At 39.5% G+C, this 18,811-nt stretch overlaps 1 protein-coding gene across 1 annotated transcript in view; it reads left to right on the top strand.

Annotated features, from left to right (window-relative positions):
- LOC119821948 (nuclear autoantigen Sp-100-like) overlaps positions 1-17,860 on the top strand; it is a 72,528-nt gene extending 54,668 nt beyond the window's left edge. The window contains 4 exon segments of the mRNA XM_038341035.1: positions 1,323-1,440; positions 1,710-1,781; positions 2,456-2,599; positions 13,782-17,860. Of these exon segments, the coding sequence (XP_038196963.1) occupies positions 1,323-1,440; positions 1,710-1,781; positions 2,456-2,599; positions 13,782-13,874 (427 nt within the window). The 3' untranslated portion in view covers positions 13,875-17,860.
- Positions 17,861-18,811: the final 951 nt, after the last annotated feature.

The following is an 18,811-nucleotide window of genomic DNA, read 5'->3' as shown; positions in this document are numbered from 1 at the left end:
GCCCTGCCCCCACCCCTGGCTCTTCCTCCTCAGGACACACTTCTTCCCCCTCCCCTCCGCCCCCCGCAACACACATACATCCTGTTGGGTTGCTGTCTCCAGGTGAATATGTCTTGATAGAATGGGAGCAAGACCCCAGTCTTAAGATCCAAAAGTATCTAGAACTGTTTTTACAGAACTCATAGCAGAACATTAAAGGAAATAATTATGGAAAGATTAATGAAAAGCAACTACCTGAAAGAAGTGGCACTCCTTGTCACCTATGTGCTCCACCGGGGTGCCAGCATCATTCAGTGGTTGTTGGCTTTAACCATGCATTCATTTTCCCAACTATGGAATAACAACATTGATAAAGCTGGGCTATCAAGCCTATAGAAATCCACCCCAGCATTCTATCAAACTAATTGACTCTGGGTTACATGAGAACTGGAAATTCTGTGTGTCGGCACCCCCACCCCCACCCTCACTGGAGCATGCCTTTGCTGTATCTATATCTCTGGGCAGAGATAGAATGTGAGATTCCAAGAGGTTGACAAGGGATTAAACTGGTGGTATCAATAGTGTGGATGAAACTACTGTGACCCAGGGACTGATCTCTCCTGGAAATCCTCTGAAAGAACATTGCCCTCTGGTGACAGGAGGATTCATAAGACCACTCACTAGTTCCAGGGCACCATCTCAGAGGATTATTGGAAACCACTTCTACTGGTAGACACGATACCAAAGCACAGAAGGAATCAGTTCTTTCACAATGCCCACATGCAGCTCCCAACACCCTTCAGGAGCATCTTGTAATGGGTACTTTGAAAAAGAACAGTAAATGGACAAGGAGAGGCCAGTATTTTTAAGACAGATCATTGAAATGAATGAAATTTGGGATGACTTTGTCAAGGATTTTGTTGGTGTTTAATTTGGGAAGGAAAGACTTAGTTTTATCAAATAGTTTGTTATCCACCATTCAGAGGACTAATGGCAGGTACCTGATACAGAAGCCATGGAGAAGTGTAGCTTACTGGCCTTTTTTGCATGGCTTCCTTCAGCCAGTTTTCTTATAGCACCCAGGACTGCCTGCCCAGAGTCACACAGCCCTCACTGTAGACTGAATTTTTTGACGGGACCATCTTGGGTTACCACCTTGTTCACAGCACTCACTAATGATAGTAGGAGTTATATTTGCATATCAAACCCACATGGAGATGTCCTCCAACAGTGAAGTTGAATGCTAGGTAGAAATCATTCTTGAACAGAGGTCTTTATCAGCCATAGGAACGGAGGCTCGTCCACGGCCTCTGCCCTTGCTCATTTTATCTCTGATCTCTCAGGGGCCCATGGAGCTGTGTCTTCTGCAAGATAAAGGATCAGGCAAAGTGCCAAGAAAATCAAGCATTTCATAAGGAATCTGAGGTCCTGAAGAGGAAGATGTTGCCTGAGGAGCAGCTGGTGAGTCAGTGTGAAGGTGAAGGTCTCTCTTTTTGGTTGGTAGAAGAACATGGTCTCACAGAGGGTAAGAAACAGAACCCCAAGGTAAATCATGATGTGTTTGGGTCATGTGACCCATTGTAAAATTTATACTCCAGGGGAGTGGCCACATTTCACATTTGTCTCAAAGAGGTCCAAGGTCTAGGAGTCTTTCATTGAATCTTGGCTTTTAAGCAGACCTTTTCTTCCTAAGTGATCGTCCATTGAGAATCACCTTTCATCTTTTGCAGAAATGTGAGCTTCTTCTCTTGACTCTCTATTGTGCACCAATATGTTGCTTTTTTATCCGCAAACCAAATCAAGTAAGTAAGGACAGCAAAACTGAAATCTTGTGATCTTATTCCCATACAAGTTGTCTTTCTCTTGCCTTCTTGATGCGTGTCTTTGTGTAGGAAGCCATACATAGCAAACTACCATAGACTTGGGGCAGTATACAAAATATAAATTTGTTTCTTATGGTTCTGGATACTGAAGGTCTGAGGCCAAGGTGCAGATAATGTCTGGCTTCTAGTAAGGATCTTCTACTTCATTATTTGAGACAAGATCTCACTCTATATCTCTGTCTGGCCTGGAACTCACTCTGTAGACCAAGCAGGCCTTGAACTCATAGAGATTTCATTTGCCTCTGCCTTCAATATTCTGGGGTTAAATGTGTGTGCCATGACAACTGGTTAAAAGTCTTCCGGGAGGCAGGCAACTCACTTCTGACTGCTCTCTCAAATGGTGAAAAGAGACTGGGAGAGCTTTCTGGAATCTTAATAAGGGCACTAATCCCATTCCTGGGGCTACACTTTCATAACCTAATTGCAAAGCCTTTACTTCCAGTGTGCCAGGGGTTAGCATTTCACCCTATGTATTAGAGGGATAAAGATACAAGCATTCAGAATCCACAACCATGGGAGCGTGTGGAAGGACCTCTAAGGACTATACTGACAGCACCCCCCTCACACACATACCTTTGGTTCTTTCTCAACAGAGGAAAGAAGACTTTCCAGATGTCAAGGAACACATGTGGTTAGACAAAATCAAGAACAGGCTAAACAAGAAGGTATACTATTTGGTACAACACTTTGTTGCAGACATGCGCCTCATCTTTCATAACCACAGCATATTTTATAAAGTAAGAGCCTTTGCTTTGCTTTTTTTTTTCCCTCTGAGTTGAGTCATTTTTCCTCATGTCAGGTAAATGCTATAATGCCCCTCATCATGGGGCAAGCCCACACAAGTCAAAGTTGAGGAAAAATTCAAAGAGCTGCATGATGCAGGTGGGGAAAGCAGCAGTGACTCTAAAGAGAGAAAATCAGACTTCTACTTTGCCAAACCTCAAATTTCTTAGTATCTAAAAGTCCTAGCACTGTAGCAAAAAGTTCTTGCCACAGCGCTGGAGAGATGGCTTGGGGGTTAGGAGCCCTTGCTGCTCTGGGAAGGAGAGGAGTAAGGCTCCCAGCACTCACATCAGGAGCTCGCCTGCACTCCAGCTCCAAGGAATGCAACACCCTCTTCTTAGCTTCTCAGGCACCCGCAGTCACATGCACACACCACACATAAGCACACATGCTTAAAAGTAATAAAGATGACAAAGGTAGAGGCAGGCAGATCTCTGTAGCATGAGTTCTAATTGGTCTTAATAAAAACCCAAAGACAGATACTAGGGGATGAAAGCTGAACGATCAGAGAAGCAGAGAAGCCAGTCTGAAGACGGATGCTGAAAGGATATCCCACACTAGCTAAGAACTGAGTATAGTGAAGAGTTATTTATTTAGGGATAGACTCACAGATCACAGTCCTCTGCATGACCGGGAACAGGAACCGAATCCAGAAAAGGGAACACGCTTTACATCAGCATTTATAGTATAAGAGGCCTCACCCAAGTGGGTGGGTAATTTAAAGGCTACTGGCAGTAGGAATTCCTACAGTACTTCCCCCTTTTGTTTAAATAAGAGAGTTCTAAGTCTAATACAAGTTTATATACAATAATAACAAATAAATTGTCTAAAAATTAGAATTACAACCAGCATAAACAATATCAAGCAAGAAACATGTGATAAATGTTTCAATAATTGTCCTATCCTAAGGAATATAAGTCTTGTATTAGAAATAACTTGGCCAAGTCATGAAAGGAAAGTAACTACAACAATCTAGTCTTCAAACCTATTGAAGACCTGTGAAGGGAAATAATATTACTGGAGTAAGCAGGAGGTGCAATCAAGCAACTTCCAAAATGTGCAACAAACGACAGAGACAACTAACTACCTGGACAATCACCCAATGTCTCATTTGCAACACTGGAGCAACCAACTTTGGCTAATTTAGAGGCAGGAAATTTTTGAAAACCATCTTACTCTGTTTTGGCAAGATTTTACAGTCTTTTTTTTTTTTTGTATCCTGGTTGTCCTGTCCTGACATCATGAATTTTGTCAGTGGTCGACACATGGGCAGTTCCTTGCCCAAAGGCCATCTTTGTCAAGAAGAAAACAAGCTCCAAGTGGAGTATCTTCAGTGTTCAACATTCTCTAGGGAATAGATTGGTGCTGCCAGGAGCAATCATGTCTCACATCAACAGAACCCTAAGTTATTTAAATGCCATATTCTACAGCTCTTTGAAGTGATTGAAGATTATCTTATCTATGCAGAATATAATCTCTATGTATCTAAAGAAACTGATTAGTCTAACTGTAAGTATGACAAACATGGATGACAAGTGGTCTATAATTCTTGATATCTATATAACTTAAAGAATAAGACTTCCCGTTAGAATATTAAATAATCTTTAAACAACTGTGCAACAAATGAGAACAGTGACCTCAAAATGTAAAGAATGCAAAGGTATTTTGATTAGAGGTAGAAATGTATATTGCAATATGATAAATATATCCTAAAATTGTATCAATATACAAAATGTCTTAAGCAGGGGTAGAAGCCTGCATGCATACAATATGACAAAATATCTTTGCCTAGATATACAACTATTATAGACAAAAATAGGAACATACTTAATATAATTTAAGTTTGTGTCAATATACAAGAATCTATACCAATGTAAATTGCCTATAAATATTAGCTCACAAGTATTCACTCTATTACTCACTATTATTATTAGTGTAAGTTCACAATAATCTATTATCCCATCCAATTTCCCTTTTTTCCTCAAAAATATCCCTGAGGCTACATAATTTCCTCACCAATGCCTAACCCTATGCTACTTATAATCAACCCTTAAGTGATGTCTTTAACCCTGAGGGCAAACTTTGTTAGGAGAGAGGACGTCGTCTTCTAGAATTACTTCTAGCTGTCATGGGGGTGATGTTCTTTCTATGTGATCCTGTGAAAGTAAAATGATGGTTAAGTTCCAAGATTACTGTCTGGTATAATTGCAAATAGTCTCTGAGTATTTGGTAAGGTTAACCAAGTTGGAACCATCTTGAGCAGCTGGTACCCAAAACAGGTCTTATAGTAACGCTATCAACATCGTGATGTCATATCAACCAAGTGGATTCATTGTTGTGGGGCCCCATCTTCTTCCTGGAAACTTCAAAGATTACTGCAGGAAAATTCATTATTCATTGTAGAAAACTTAAACCTTATTTATACAGACATATATTCAATGAGAGATAAAAATAGGTATGAAGAAAAGTAAATTTTTTTTCTAAATTCTTTCTGCTTTCTGTCTCATGTCAGATACCTCCTGACATGAGACAGAAACTCTGAATTTTACTTTTAACGACATGCTTGGATTTAGAGAAGGACAGTGTAGTTGTCCAACTCCAAAGCCAGCTTTGATTTTTAAGTGAATCATGATTATTATTCTAGTTTATGTTCAGAGATTCTTACCCTCAGATGATCTGTCCTCATAAGTGATAATTCTCTTTGCTTGGTGATCATATATGGATGATTATCTTTTCCTCTTTAGATATCTAAATGTTCAGGGCCTCTTAACTTTTTGAAGATGAGTATTTTCCTGCAAAAACAAGAATGGAACCCTGTCCCAACCCTTATGAGGTTTTCTTACCAACTGATTAGTTGTCACCTCTGTACATGAGCCATCATTCCTCTTTCTCAAGAGATTTCTCTTTTTCAAACTGAATCTTTATTAATTTTGATGGTATCGATAACTTTTCTTCTCCTGTTGAAACAAGAGCAAAACCCTTTCCCCAATAGCAAATTTTTTGGTTTCCATTGTGAGGTCATCACATCTTTGAAATGTACCGGCTAATTTAACACAGAAATATTTTTGTGTGTATTTTTGTGTTTATTTTTCACAGATACATAAAATATAAAAAGTTGTACATTAGTGTCATGCATACAATACTTTAGTGCATATACACTTTGTTTTTTATTTAAATCTGGTTAAATATATCTGTCTCCTCAACTACTTTTCCATTTCTTTATGCTGAAAACTTTCTTTTTATTTATTTATTTATTAAAAATTTCCACCTCCTCCCCACCTCCTATTTTTCTCTCACTGCCCCCTCTCCCCCTCCCCCTCCCTCTCCAGTCCTAAGAGCAGTAAGGGTTCCCTGCCCTGTGGGGAGTCCAAGGTCCTCCCCACTCCATCCAGGTCTAGGAAGGTGAGCATCCAAACAAACCAGGCTCCCACAAAGCCAGTCCATGCAGTAGAATCAAAACCCAGTGCCATTGTTCTTATCTTCTCAGTCAGCCCTCGTTTACAGCCACATTCAGAGAGTCCGGTTTGATCACATGCTCCCTCAGTCCCAGTCCAGCTGGTCTTGGTGATCTCCCATTAGATCAGTCCCACCATCTCAGTGGGTGGACACACCCCTCGCGGTCCTGACTTCCTTGTTCATGTTCTCCCTCCTTCTGCTCCTCATTTGGATCTTGGGATCTCAGTCCAGTGCTCCATTGTGGGTCTCTGTCTCTATCTCCATCCATCGCTAGATGAAGGTTCTATGGTGATATGCAAGATATTCATCAGTGTGGCTATGGAACAAGGCCAGTTCAGGCACCCTCTCCTCTGCTGCCCAAGGAACAAGCTGGGGACATTTCCTTGGACCTGGGAACCCCTCTAGAGTCAAGTCTCTCACCAGCCATAAAATGGCTCCCTTCATTAAGATATCTACTTCCTTACTCCTATATCCACCCTTCCTCCATCCCACCCATACCATTCCCCCAAGCTCTCCCCAATCCTCCCCTTCTCACTTTTTTCTCCCCATCTCCCCTTACACCCACCCCACCCCCACCCCTGTGCACCCAACTTTTGCCTGGCAATCTTTTCTACTTCCAATATCCAGGAGGATAACTATTTGATTTTCTTTGGGTTCACCATCTTATTTAGCTTCTCTAGGATCACAAATTATAGGTTTAATTTTCTTTATTTATGGCTAGAATCCACTTATGAGTGAGTACATACCATATTCATCTTTTTGGGTCTGGGTTATCTCACTCAGTAAAGTGTTTTCTGTTTCCATTCAATAAATTGGGTCCCATTTATTCTTATTGTCTGTGCAACAGGGTTCTAAATAGGAAGTGGTCTCCTGTGCCCATGTGTTGTAGACTATTTCCCACTTTCTCTTCTATCAGGTTCAGTGTGGTCAAATTAATATTGAGGTCTTTAGTCCATTTGGACTTGAGTTTTGTGCATGGTGATAGATATGGATCTATTTTCATTCTTCTACAGGTTGACATTCAGTTATGTCAGCACCATTTGTTAAAGGTGCTTTCTTTCTCCCATTATATAATTTTAGCTCCTTTGTCGAAAATCAGGTGTTTATAGGCTTGTAGATTAATATCTGGGTCTTCAATTTGATTCCATTGGTCAACATCTCTGTTTTTGTGCCAGTACCAAGAAGTTTTGATTACTTTAGCTCTATAATAGAGCTTGAAGTCCGGGATGCAGAATTTTTTATTATTTAATGTCTCTCTGCTGCTGTTGTTCCTTTCTCATTAAAAAATTCAAAGTTAATAAAGCAGTATATAATCTATTTCTGGGGGTATTTTCCATCCCTCTCTGTTTGTTTAACATATCCTTTATAGTTTGATTTTATCTTTCTATAACTGCCTGACCTGTAGGATTATTTGGTATACCTGTAACATGCTTTACAATATAATAAGCAAAAAACTGTTCCAGTTTCTTAGAGATATATGCTGAATCATTATCTGTCTTTATTTGCGCAGATATACCCATGATAGCCATAACTTCTAATGAATGTGTGACTATAGAATCAACCTTTTCTAAGGTTGCCTATTTTCTAAAGCAGTTACCCATTGAAAACCTGAATAAATGTCAATGGTGTGGTATACATATTATAATTTTCCAAAATGTGCAAACTGGACATACTTTACAAGGTCTCAATTTTTCATTTATAATTAATTTAGAGATGTTTTCCATCTAAGTTTTTCATTTTTTACTAGGTTTATGTAGTTTAAAAAAGATCCATTCTAAGATAATATCTTCCCTTTGCATTAAAATTCCTGTAGGGAAAATTATGGAGGATAATATGACTGAAATGCAGTTAAGATTTAGATTCACCCTATTCACATATGCCTCCTGTAATTTTTCTTAAATGACAATCAATTCCTTTTCTGCTTCAGCTGTTAATTCTCTGGAACTATTTAAGTCTTTGTCACCTTCTAAGTTGTTGTTTAAATGAACTATTAGATCAGGTGTTATCCCAACATCTGCTCGTAGACTGGAAATGTCTCCTAACAATATTTGAAAGTCATTAAAATGTGTTCACAGTCAGTGCCTTTTGTGTTCTAATTTTCTGTAAACTTTTTTTATAACCTAAGTAACTGACAGAATCTCCTCTTTGTATTTTTTTCAGAAGCAATTTGTAATACCCATTTTGGCAAAACTTTCTTTACGTCTTCAATCATTCTTTTTAAAGTATCTATGTTTAAATCAGATAGCAAAATGTCATCCATGTAATGGTAAAGTATAAATTTAGGAAATTTTTTATGTATTATTTCCAATGGCTGACTTACAAAGTATTGGCATAGGGTTTGGCTATTGAGCATTTTCTGTGGAAAGATGGCCGACTGATACCTCCTAGTAGGCTGAGAATTATTATAAGTAGGCACTGTGAAGGCAAATTTTTCTCTGTCCTTTGTTTGTAAAGGTATAGTGAAAAAAACAATCCTTTAAATCAATTAATATAAGAGACCATCCTTTAGGTAATAGAGAAAGCAGAGGAATTCCAGATTGTAGAGGGCCCTTTAGGTTTTGTAGGTTGAATTACCTTGTTGCCAGCTCTTAGATCTGTCACCATTCTCTACTTATCAGATTTCTATTTAACAACAAGTATAGGAGAATTCCAAAAGCTTGTTGATTCTTCAATATGGTGAGCAGGTAATTGCTTCTGTACTAGCTATTCTAAAGCCTTCAGCTTCTCTTCTGTTAAAGGCCACTGTTTAAACCATATTGGTTTCTTAGTTAACCATTTTAAATGCAGGGCCATTGGTACCTCTAAAGGTTTGCTAGTTGCTTTGTGTTCTTGTACATCCTGAATATCTGGTGACCTTTGTGTATAGTACCTTATAATATCCTTCCCAGAAATATGAGTTTCTGGGACTGCAGGAAGGTTAATCTGGGTATTCCACTGCTGCAACAGGTCATAACCCCATAAATTAACTGCAGTGCTAGCCACAAATGGCCTCAGCCTTCCTTTCTGTTCTTCTGGCCCTATGTATTCAACCCATCTTGTGTTTGTTTCACTTGAGAGAGGTTCCAATTCCTAGGAATTGAACATCTGCCTTTTGATAAGGCCAATTTGGATGCCGAGATTCTGGAGTAATGATACTCACATCTATACCTGTGTCTATCAAACCCACAATTACACTGCCATTTATAAGCATGCTTAGCTTTTGTCTTTGATCATTTATAGAAGTCTGACAGAATATACACTTCCTATTTTCTGTTGGAATTTTTGATTCATCCTCCAGGTTTATTCCATCATCCAGGACAGCATAGCTTTTTATAGAAGGCTCTGTATTTTTTAAATTTTCCTGGTAAGACATGTCCTCTACAGTGACTGGGAATGACTGGACCACTTTTGACTTGGGGGCCTGCAAGAGAACCCCAAGGAGTTTTCTGATGATATTGATTTACCTTGTTTGTCTTTTGTTGATCTGCATTCATTGGTCCAATATCAGACTTTGCCACACCTTCTACATAATCCAGAAGGTTGATACCTTTTATTTTTGCCATTACCAGAGGAAATATTATTCCTAGGAATTCCTTGTCTACAGTCCCTTCTTAGATGTCCTATTCTGCTACAATGAAAACATTTGGCATTTTGATGTCTTCTCATACCTTTGGAAATTGCTTCTCCTACCCAAGATTCAGTATTATAGTTAAATGTCTCAATGTCCATTGTATTCAGGATCCATTCATCCATAGGTGCTGATCTAACCTTTAAAGGCCCAAGTATCTTTTTGCATTCTAAGTTGATATTTTCAAAAGCAAGAGATTCAATAAGTACTCTTCTGGCATCTGGGTCTGTTACTCCTATTTGTGCAGCCTTAGTTAATATTTGTAAAAAGTCACTAAAGTATTCTCTCTGGCCCTGTTTAATGCTAGTATATGATTCAATTCATTTTCCTATTTCTTGACTCCTGTCCCAAGCATTTAAGGCTGCTTTGTGGCAGAGGGACAAGATGTATTCATCATAAAGAGCTTGAGCCTGTGGGTCAGCATAAGTGCCGTCACTAAGAATTTGATCTTGGGAAGTCTCAAGCCCTTTTGCTTTTCTCTGTTGTTCTAAAAATTTTGCCTCTTGTCTGAAATAACATTTCCATAGCAGTTGAGGCCTATCATCCAGGACTGCTGAAATTAACTGAACCCAGTCGTGTGGGTTGGCCTTAATGCTAGAAGCCCATGTCTTTACCATCTTCCTAACAAATTCAGAATGCAAGCCATAAGTTATGACAGCTTGCTTAATTTCTTTTAAATCATTCATTCTTAAAGGTATCCATCTATATTCTTTGGATCCTTTTGGACATTTAGAACTTGATGCTTTGTCAGAATAGATTACAGTGTAGGAAGCTAAAACCCTGGGTAAGTCATCTCTGACAGCTACTGGCAATGTTGAATCCTGTCCTTTTACCTTCTTTCCCTGTTCATCTGCTCCAATAATTTCCTTAATTATTTCAATCTTTTTACTCTTATCTTTTGTAAAGCCTGAATCTCCTGGCTTGTCTATATTTCTAGTGATTTCATTGAGGCGCATAGCCTTTGGTTCTCATTCTGCATATATGATACCAAGGTGTGAAGTTTTTCCTTTAAAGAAAAAGTCTCATCTTTGGACATTATTTAGATAATGTGCAGATTACCTTCCTGGAGAGATACACTATCTGCTAACCTATCATAACTTTTTAACAGATTTTGATTGCCAAATTCAATAGTATGAATTCTTCAGATAATTTCTCAGTACTCTTTGACAGTTATTGCATTTTGTCTGTCAAATTAATGTTATCCTTTTCAATGGTATTAATTTTTTCAGGTAACATGATTTTCAATGGTTTTAGTCCTGTCATCTAGCTATTCATTATTTTTCTGTAAAGACTGTATCGTTTCTAAAAGTGCCTCATTCTTGTCTTTGTTATCAAACCATTTTCCTAAGGCTATAATATGAAGAAAAAACTGAGTCCCAATATCCAATAAATGAATATATATATATGTATATATATATATATATATATATATATGCCTTACAGAATACAATTCATAATACCAGCAAAAAGGTTTCTAAAATTTTCCATGGTAGTATTGTCTGTCATTGTATAACTTTCAAGTTTATTGACTTATTAATTAATGAAATATTTATCTGTGTTATGAGGTCCAATAAATTGTTTTAGGTGTTATAATCTTTATTGCCCAGCATGTGTTGTGGTTGCAGAGTCACAGCCAGCAGTGGTGCAACCAGTGGCACCATGAACAGTACTGGTCACTTTGGTTTTCTGCCTTGCTGCTGGTTAAATACTGACAAATATGCTTTGCTTGACAAATTAAAAGCAATTTAAACAGTTCTGTACACGGAGTAAGGGGCCCAGAACTCAGGAGCAAGGGTCACAAACCAGAAGTTCTGCAAGTCACTGCGCATGGTAGTGGAGGGAGGACATGTGCTTTTACATTTTGTGTTGTTTTGTTTTCTTTTATCTTTGTTTGTCTTTTTTTTAAGTTTGTTTTGATTTTCATGTTTTGGGTTTGTTGGTTATTTTTCTGAGAGGGAGATCTGAAGTTGAGTGATAGGGAGGTGAGGAGGACCTAGGAAAAACCTGGGCTATGGTGAGAGGGAAGACTATGATGAATATGTCTGATTTGATCCTCTTTGGTCATCCTGTCACAGTCTCTGTGAGTTCATGTGAGTGTGAGCTCTCGAGTATCTGCAAGATGCTGTTTCCTGGACTCATCCACCACTTCAGGGTCTTATAGTCTTTGTGCCATCTCTTCCACTTAGAGCCTTGAGCCTTGAAGAGAGGGATTTGATAACAACAGCCCATTTGGAGCTGAGTGCTACAGAGTCAGACTCTGGACATTGTTCACTTGGGGGCCTCTGTGTTAATTCCCATCTACTGCAAGAAGAAGCTGCTCTGAGGCATGCTGAGGGATTCTCTGATCTTCTATCTGATGGATACCAATATAAATAGTACTCTAACGATTATTATTATAATAAATGATGATAAATCTTTTAAAAATTGCCACATTGCATTAGGAGATCTAAGGTTGGGGGCATGTCTTTAAAAACACTTTCTCAATGATCTGAGGAGAGACCAAAAGGAAATCTAAGCCAACTTTAGTGAAAAGATAGTACAGCTAGAGTCTAGAACACCAGACAAAGGTCAAGGTAGACAACTGAGAGGTGGGGAAGGAGGTACAATGAAACTGTCACATTGATTCTTGGTCCACTGAAGCATGAAGTGGGCATGAAAACTTTATCTTCCAGAGTGGCATGAGTTTGGGGTGTAGAAATTATACTCTGCTGTCTCTCGTCAACCTAGAAAGAACAATTAATTTCATTTTATGACTTTCTATTTTAGCTCTATAGTCAGTCAAAGACTGTTTTCTGTGCCCCAAATTCAGGGTGGGTGTGTGAGATAAGTTATAGCTAACTGAATTCACTATTGTTGATTTTACCCCCTATGTTTTGTTAGTTTGGGTCCTAAAATGAATAAGTAATATATTCTTTCAGTTTACCTTTTGTGGCTAGTTTGAGAATGTAATATCATCTTTTAGTTTAACTAAGCGTGGCAAGTGGCTTGCTGAAAGGATACATTAAGAAGGGTCTTGCTACGTAGACCTGTACAGTCTTTAACACACAGAGATCCACCTGCCCTCACTTCTCTAGGATGAGACAGAAAGGCATGCCACCACCGCCCTGCTAGTATTTCAACATTTTAAGTTGTTATATTGAGAATCTGCCTCTTCTTCAAATTCCATAACTCCTTATCTATCCTAATAAATTTCCAAGGGATTAAAAGTGCAGGGAAAGGAAGACCGTGTTAATTTTCCTAAGCATGTAAGCTGTCATACCCCACCTAGCACTAACATGGTAGAAGTGGGAAATCTCATACCCTGAAAACTTTGTTTAGGGCAAAATACATGAAATATATTGTATAAAACTGAATTCAGGCTATCTCTGAAATATTTATATAAACCAAATGAATGTTGGATTTTGACTTGGGTCCCATTCCGGTGGTACCTCATTATGTATAGCCAACTATCCCAACAACTTAAGTCAAAACCACTACTGATCTCAGGCATCTAGAGCAAGGGATATTCAGCCTGAAATACTAGTTTTATTTCTGTCTTCCCAAGAAAAGACATAACCAAACTCTCGGGGAATATAACCTCTTCCTTAAATTAAAAAAAAAAAAAAAAGGTGGAGGTCCAGGCAGTGACACTCAAAAGGCAGAGGCAGATGAATGTCTGTGAGTTCAAGGCCAATCTGGTCTACAGAGTGAGTTCCAGGATAGCCAGGAAAACACAGAGAAACTCTGTCTCAAAAAACATAACAGAAGCAAACAAAGAAAAAAATGGTTACACTTCTGTTTATTGACTTTGGGGGAGACAGTGCATCAGTGTATGCAGGGTGCAGGTGTGTATGGAGGTCAGGGAACAACTTGCTGGAGTCAGTTCCCTTTCCACCACATGGATTCCAGGGATTGACTCAGTCTGCTTAGCAGCAGGTGCCTTTACCTGCTGAGTCATTTGCGGACCCCATAACCTCTTCTTAACTGGGTTAAACCTCCTGGAATAGTCTAAGCAAGATTCTGGGTTATTTGGAGGACTGGCTGGCCAAGCTTACCAAGCAATAGGTATCACTGGTTTTCTACTTCCTTTTCAGAAGCAGGTGTTCAGCAATCTTGGAGACACAATAAGAAAAATATTTGAGAAGAATTTCAAAAGAATTTTTTCAATCAACGAAACAAGCAAATAGCTTCAACCATATAAGCACACTGTTTTGTTTACTTAGTTTTTTTCTATTCTCTCTACTACCCATTATTACCATTCAGGCGTTATGCTGGCATGTCCTCCGTCACCTGGCAGGATGTGCTTGCCAGTAATCAGGCAGTACTCTGACCTGCTCCCGGTCCTGACAATGTCATCAGCTACACATCAGATATGTTGCTACAGCTTCACCCCCTTTAAAAGGAGGAGCTCTATTGCCTGCCTTCTGTCTCTGCCTCTCTTTGTATCTCTCCATGCCTGTCTGTCTGTGTCTGACTCTGCTTCTCTGTACCTTTGTCTCTGTCTCTCTGCCTCTCTGACTATCTGTGTCTGTCTCTCTGCATCTCTGTATCGCTTTCTCTTTCCATGAGGCTGCTCCACACTTTTTCTCTCTCTTCCCTCCCCCCCGCCCCGCAAAAAAACTCTCCACACAAGCACTGTTTGCAAGGTGTGTTCTCTTTCTCACCCGCTGTGGGTCCTTTTGGCTCCAACCAGTCAAGGTCTCTCTTGCACCATTTTCCAACATTGGATCTGAGACTCGGCAGGCCCCTCCCAGCATCCTGAGGCATGATGGGACCCTGGAGCAAGTTCATCTACAACAGCCTTGCTGCTCCATCGCTGGACCCCTCCATCCAACACTGACATGATTGGTGACCTCTCCTTCTCTGACCATGTTCCCACGAATCAGGATCCTTGACTGTGGTTTCTCACATTTTGGCTCCATCCCAGTACTGGGTAACCATGTGTCTCTCAGGCTCAGAGTGCCCCCCCACTGCCCCTACCCCCACTACAAACTTTTGTATGCTAATAAAATATATGTTAGATTTGTTACAACATACTCTACATCTGGTCTAAAATATAGTCTATATGGTGAGAAAAGTTTGAGGTTATGAAGATCTTTTCAGAGGAACAAAACCTAACATGACGATTTACACGTAAGTTATTATATCTTTGCCAAATATTCAACACCAAACTTCTAGAGAATTTAAATAAGTGGCACCATTAGTTTGATAAAAAGATATTTGATAAATAAGATATGTATTTTATACTGAAATGACTGATCCCTAAGAGGGTCCTTTTCCCAGAGTTGGGTACTTGGGCAGAGGCCCCCAGGCCTGTCAAGGGCAGTACTGGCCTCTGTGCTCCTTCAATCCCTACTCATGGGCCACACCCCAACTCACAAAACCTCTTTTCTCCCGTTTCCTTTTGGCTGTGATGATCGCTCCCTTATTACTTTTCCTTGCCTTCTCAGGAGATAGTCTTAGTTTGGTACAAACTTGTTTTTACCAACAGAATGGTTATTTTGGTATCTTTTCTGAGTCCATTTTCTGTGATTAAAAAGTTGAAGCTCTTTTAGTGTCAAAATAATGATACTAAAAGAGCTTCAATTCAAAATCATTATTTTTAAGGTTAACCTGACAGGAATGTGATATATAGTCCTATATTATGGGGGTGCAGACTATTATAGTCTGTAAGGAATACAAGTTCATGGTCGTCTTATAAAAGAGCAAGTTGTTTAATTGCAGTCATTCTAAGTACTGATGAAATTAGTTACAGAGATGAAACCTACCTAGTTCCCTATATGTTTTCAGAGTTAAGCTTAAAACAAGTTAATTTGAAACAAAGTTCATCTATTGACATATACCTAATAGACAGTCTTCAAAATGCTCAGAGGTCTGAGAACATAGCGATTAAAATGTTTAATTAAAAAGTTTTTCATAATAGAGAGATGTGTCAGCTCCCGGCAGGACCCCTAATTCAGCCAAAGAAGATAGATGGAAAGAGAAGAGCCTTCACCCAGAACTTGCTTCACAAGTGACAGCACTAATTAACCACTGACCAAAAACCTCCTTTCACCTCAATTGCTGCTAAGACCTCTTCAGACCATGGACAAAACAGGACACTGGGGAATCACCTGCCTCAAGTTGCCTAGACAAACGTAGGCTAGTCTTCCTACAAGTTCCTACTCTACTGGGTCTTCTGAGGCCTAGCAGTCCTACTCCTTCCAGTCAAAGGCTTGCCCTGAGACCTCTGCCCTCATGATCGTGGATGACCCTGGGGAGTAGCTTTATTTTTTTAAGATTTATTTATTTATTGTGTATACAGTGTTTTGCCTACATGCATGCCTGCAGGCCAGAAGAAGGCACCAGATCTCATTACAGATGTTTGTAAGCCACCATGTGGTTGCTGGGAATTGAACTCAGGACCTTTAGAGGAGCAGGCGGTGCTCTTAACCACTGAGCCATCTCTCCAGCCCGTCTCTGTCACTTTTAATCACTAACTCACGTAAAATTTATCCTTCTCAGAACTCTGATGCTGTTTGATGACTAGGCTAGAGGTAGCTTTATGAATTTAATAGCAACAACCAAGGCTCCAGCTGTCGTCTCAGTTCTCTGTACACAATTGAAGTCACAGGCCTCATACTCCTAAAGCTAATACTAAGTCTAAGCACACTTTACCTCGTTACCAGACTCAGAAGGGAAATAAACTCACAAAACAGATTTAGGTATAACTTCTTACCATTCCTTTGTTTAAAGGAATTAACTTACTTTACAGAGACTGCTCTCAGTGGCCAGCCACCTGGCCAATTAGATATAAAGATAGAAATATTTAAGTAATAATAAGGATAAAGTGATCTGAGCTGCATAAAAGAATAAAATGTTTTGGATTTCTTTCCCTCATATGCTACTATTGTATTCAGACACCACAAGATCACAGTCTCAACAGCAATCAATGAAATTCTGGTAAATTATTAATTTATCTCTGGCTATCACTATACTATCTTAGCTACAAGATTAGTATTTTAAGCTGCCTTTGGTTGTTTTCTAAATATAGACTTAAAAGATGCTTTTCATTGTGCTAAAAACATCTGCCACAGTTTTCCAGACAGAAAAAAAAAAAAGAATATTATTGCGTTTGGCAACAATCATTTTTTGGTCCCCTTCTCTCTTTCTCTCTGCTTCTCTATCTCTCTATGTCTGTATCTCTGCCTCTCTGTCTCAGCAATTCTGTATATATCTCTCTCTTCCCATGAGGCTGGTCTGTGCTCCCTTTCTCTCTCTCTCCTCTCTCCTTCCCTCCCCCCAATTAAATTCTCCACATGAGTGCTGTCTGCATAGATGTCTCTCACACCCACTGTGGGGCCCCTTGGCTCCAAGCAACCAAGGTCTCTTGCATGCACTTTATAACACCTATTCCTCCAGCAGTACAATGCTCAGAGAGCCCACCTGCTCCCTGCCCTTCTGTGTAAATGACCTGCCACACTTCTGCTTTGACTTTCTATATTGTCCTCTTGTTCAATTACCTTTCTAAATAAAACTTAATGTTTGCAATGTACATCACAAGGGTGAACTGTCAGGTGCTGAGGGAGCCCACTGAGAAGGTGACTTTGGAAACAAGATTGTACCCCTCCCCCATTATAAACCCAAGTACGTTTGTCTCCAAATGTCCTCCAAAGCATCTTTTCTAAGGCTGACTTGGCCCTTGAACCCAGTGACTAGGCAGAGATTACAACAAAACAGACCAGGAATCAACACACGGTCCTTGGGAACAGCTAGAAGATGAGCCATGTCTAACATAAACTAAAATTGTTCATCTTGTAATATAAAATGGGAACGAGAAGTCAGAAGTTCAACCCTGGGTGCTCAGTCATGGAGAGAAAACTCAACTGTGAACTGTGACTGACTGCTCGGCTTCCACAGACAGTTTCTGTTGGCTGCTGTGAGCATCCAATCTGATGATGTTATCTCTCTGTTGCTGTTTATTCTTCAACATAGAAGCCTCACCAAATGCTAACCCTGGTCTGCCCTGAACTCCACTGGGAACTCCAGACCCCACCCCCACCACCTCTACAGACATCCCCAGTCAGTTTTCCCTGGATTTTTCAAGTACATGATGAGCAATGTTCTGTTATTTTTCTCTTTCCTCTTTTACTTTGACTTGTTACATACTTAATAAACTCATTCAAAACTCAAAGTATGGCGATCATTGTTTCTCAGGACTGAGCAGAATATGACGGGGTGGGTCAACAGTCTCCACAAGATGCTATTTCTATGTGAAAGTCGTGACTCTCATAAAAAGTGAAAGAGAATAGGAGCAGACAATGGATGGACTGACGATTCCTCCCACAGGCACCTGGCCTCTGCTCGGGATGGTAGAATAAAGGATCAAATGTCATCTACGTCTAAAACTGTGATTCACAGGGGGAGCATGTCAGGAATAGAGCACTCCAGGTACTTTCTATTTTCTCCTCCACTTTTTCTTTACAAAGACTGCTCACTGCTCAAAGTCATTGATAGCTGCTAGTGTGTGTATATATATATTTGTACACATATACATATATGTGTGTGTATATATCTCTACAACAACTATATATAGTTGTAAAGACATACATATATCTATATATGTATATATGTAGATTATATGTGTATATAATGTATACTGTTAGTATATATAATTGTAGATGTATTCATATTTGTGTATATATGTATTATGTCTATATGTATTATACATATATCTATATACTGAAAAACCTGGATAAATCCAGACCCCACCCCCAGCAGGAAGAAAAGAATCAGAAATCTAGGATTAGCTGGTTCAGTGACTGTGTTTCAGGAACTAGCTGGAGATAAAGTTAGATTATAATCTTAAGAATAATCTTGAGAAACAGGGAGTTTCCCCCTTGGGATTATCACTGGTATTTTGGAATACTGTGTTTTAGGAACTAGCTGATTATGACCCTGAGAGTGATCTTGAGAGGCAGGGAGTTGCCCCTTGTGATCATCACTGGTATTTTCGGAATTTTCTACACCCTCCCTGCCCCTTTCGGATTACTGGGCTGTGGTTTCTTCCTATAAAAACCCCTTCTCCCAGTCACTCGGGGTCGAAATCTTCCCCTGCGTGGGTTATGAGTCTCGGCTCCAGTGC

Source organism: Arvicola amphibius, chromosome 8, assembly GCF_903992535.2.
Source record: "Arvicola amphibius chromosome 8, mArvAmp1.2, whole genome shotgun sequence".
Lineage (NCBI taxonomy): Eukaryota > Metazoa > Chordata > Mammalia > Rodentia > Cricetidae > Arvicola > Arvicola amphibius.
The sequence above is the reverse complement of the archived record's forward strand: the minus strand, read 5'-3'. Positions and strand labels throughout refer to the sequence as shown.